The 1,636-nt window shown below is 39.2% G+C and overlaps 1 protein-coding gene across 1 annotated transcript; it reads left to right on the top strand.

Annotated features, from left to right (window-relative positions):
- On the top strand, nucleotides 1-1,386 carry LOC122272039 (uncharacterized; the record flags this gene model as incomplete). Its single annotated transcript, XM_043055038.1, is given in 1 exon segment — nucleotides 1-1,386. A coding segment is annotated over 1 exon segment (1,107 nt).
- Between the last annotated feature and the right edge of the window lie 250 nt (nucleotides 1,387-1,636).

The following is a 1,636-nucleotide window of genomic DNA, read 5'->3' as shown; positions in this document are numbered from 1 at the left end:
CTTAGAAAACGATGCGAGAAGACTCTAAACATATTACGAGTGCTTTCAAACACGTCTTGGGGTGCAGATCGCATCGCCCTACTGCGAATATATCAAGCGCTAACATTATCTCGTCTTGATTACGCATGTGCGGTATATGGCACTGCTTCCGCTTCTAACTTAAGACGCTTGGATACAGTGCATCATACTGCCTTGCGCATATGTAGCGGCGCCTTCCGCACGTCCCCTGTTAAAAGCCTCTATGTTATCTGTGATCAACTACCTTTAGACCTACGCCGCATGCAGCTGTCCTTGACGTATTACTTTCGCATCATGTCATCTGCTACACATCCTCTACAGCGTGATTCTACACCATCAAGTTTGTTGCGGTTTTATGAAGCTCGTCCTTCTCATATTCGCCCTTTTAACGTTCGCATGCGATCACTTATTGAAAATTTGTCTATTTGTGATTTGCCATCACAATCAGTTGAGCATTTGCTTATTTCACCATGGACCATCTCACAATACCAGTTTGATTGTCAGTTTGTTGCTTATAATAAGGCTCAAGTGTCTCCTATTATATTTCAGCAACTTTTCACTTCCCATCGTCATCAGTTTTCTCAATACGCCCCTGTATTTACAGATGGCTCAAAATCTCCAGGACATGTCGGTTGTGGCGTCGTCATTGCTGATGCCACGTACAATTTTAAAATCCCAGATATTTGTTCAATTTTCACTGCCGAAGCTGTAGCTATTCTTTTAGCTCTGCGATTGATCTCATCACTGCCTACTCGAAAATATTGCATTTATTCAGATAGTTTGAGCGTGTTGCGCCAATTGGGACATTTCGAAGAATCGACTCACCCAATTTTAAATTTTATACATCATCTGTTAAATTCTTTTCATAAAAATGGGTTTGATATTTTATTTTGTTGGGTCCCAAGTCATGTCGGAATTCCGGGCAATGACTTGGCCGATGTTGCCGCACGATCTGCTACAAACCCTTTCTCTCTGTCTATACCATACCAAGATATAAAAACACACGTACGACAGCTTACAAAGTCTCTATGGTTGCAGCAGTGGGATCTCCAAATTAATAATAAATTGCGCGCTATAAAAATTGATTTAGATCCATTGCCTGTGCTACGTAATCGTAGGGCAGACGTCAAACTTACTCGTCTTCGAATTGGCCACACTCGATTGACCCACCTTCACTTGCTGTTTGATGAACCTTCTCCTAACTGCAATGCTTGCAACGTTTTACTCACAATATATCACATTTTAATTTATTGCCCATGTTTTAACTTTCATCGTCTAACCTTTTTTGGTACTTCTATTTTAACACTGCAGGATTTGTTAGGTGACTGCCATCATCCTAACATTTTTGGTCACTTATACTGTATATAACTGTTTTATCCTATTTACAATTTTATGTGATTTTATTCAGCTTTGAATGCAACTGTTTTATGATATTTAACTACATTTAAATTTTATCTTGTTTTACTCACTTTTGAATGCATTGGTTCCGTTGTATTCAGTTTTATAAATTCCGTGTGATTTTTGATGGGAAAAACTCGTATAAATCTACGTAGGATTTTATTTTAAAACCGTTTGTTTGGCGCAGCATGTCCTTCTGTGGACTTTGTGCCATTAAACC

The sequence above is a fragment of the Parasteatoda tepidariorum genome, chromosome 5 (assembly GCF_043381705.1).
Source record: "Parasteatoda tepidariorum isolate YZ-2023 chromosome 5, CAS_Ptep_4.0, whole genome shotgun sequence".
Classification (NCBI taxonomy): domain Eukaryota; kingdom Metazoa; phylum Arthropoda; class Arachnida; order Araneae; family Theridiidae; genus Parasteatoda; species Parasteatoda tepidariorum.
Note: the sequence above shows the minus strand (reverse complement) of the source record. Positions and strands in the feature narration are given on the sequence as shown.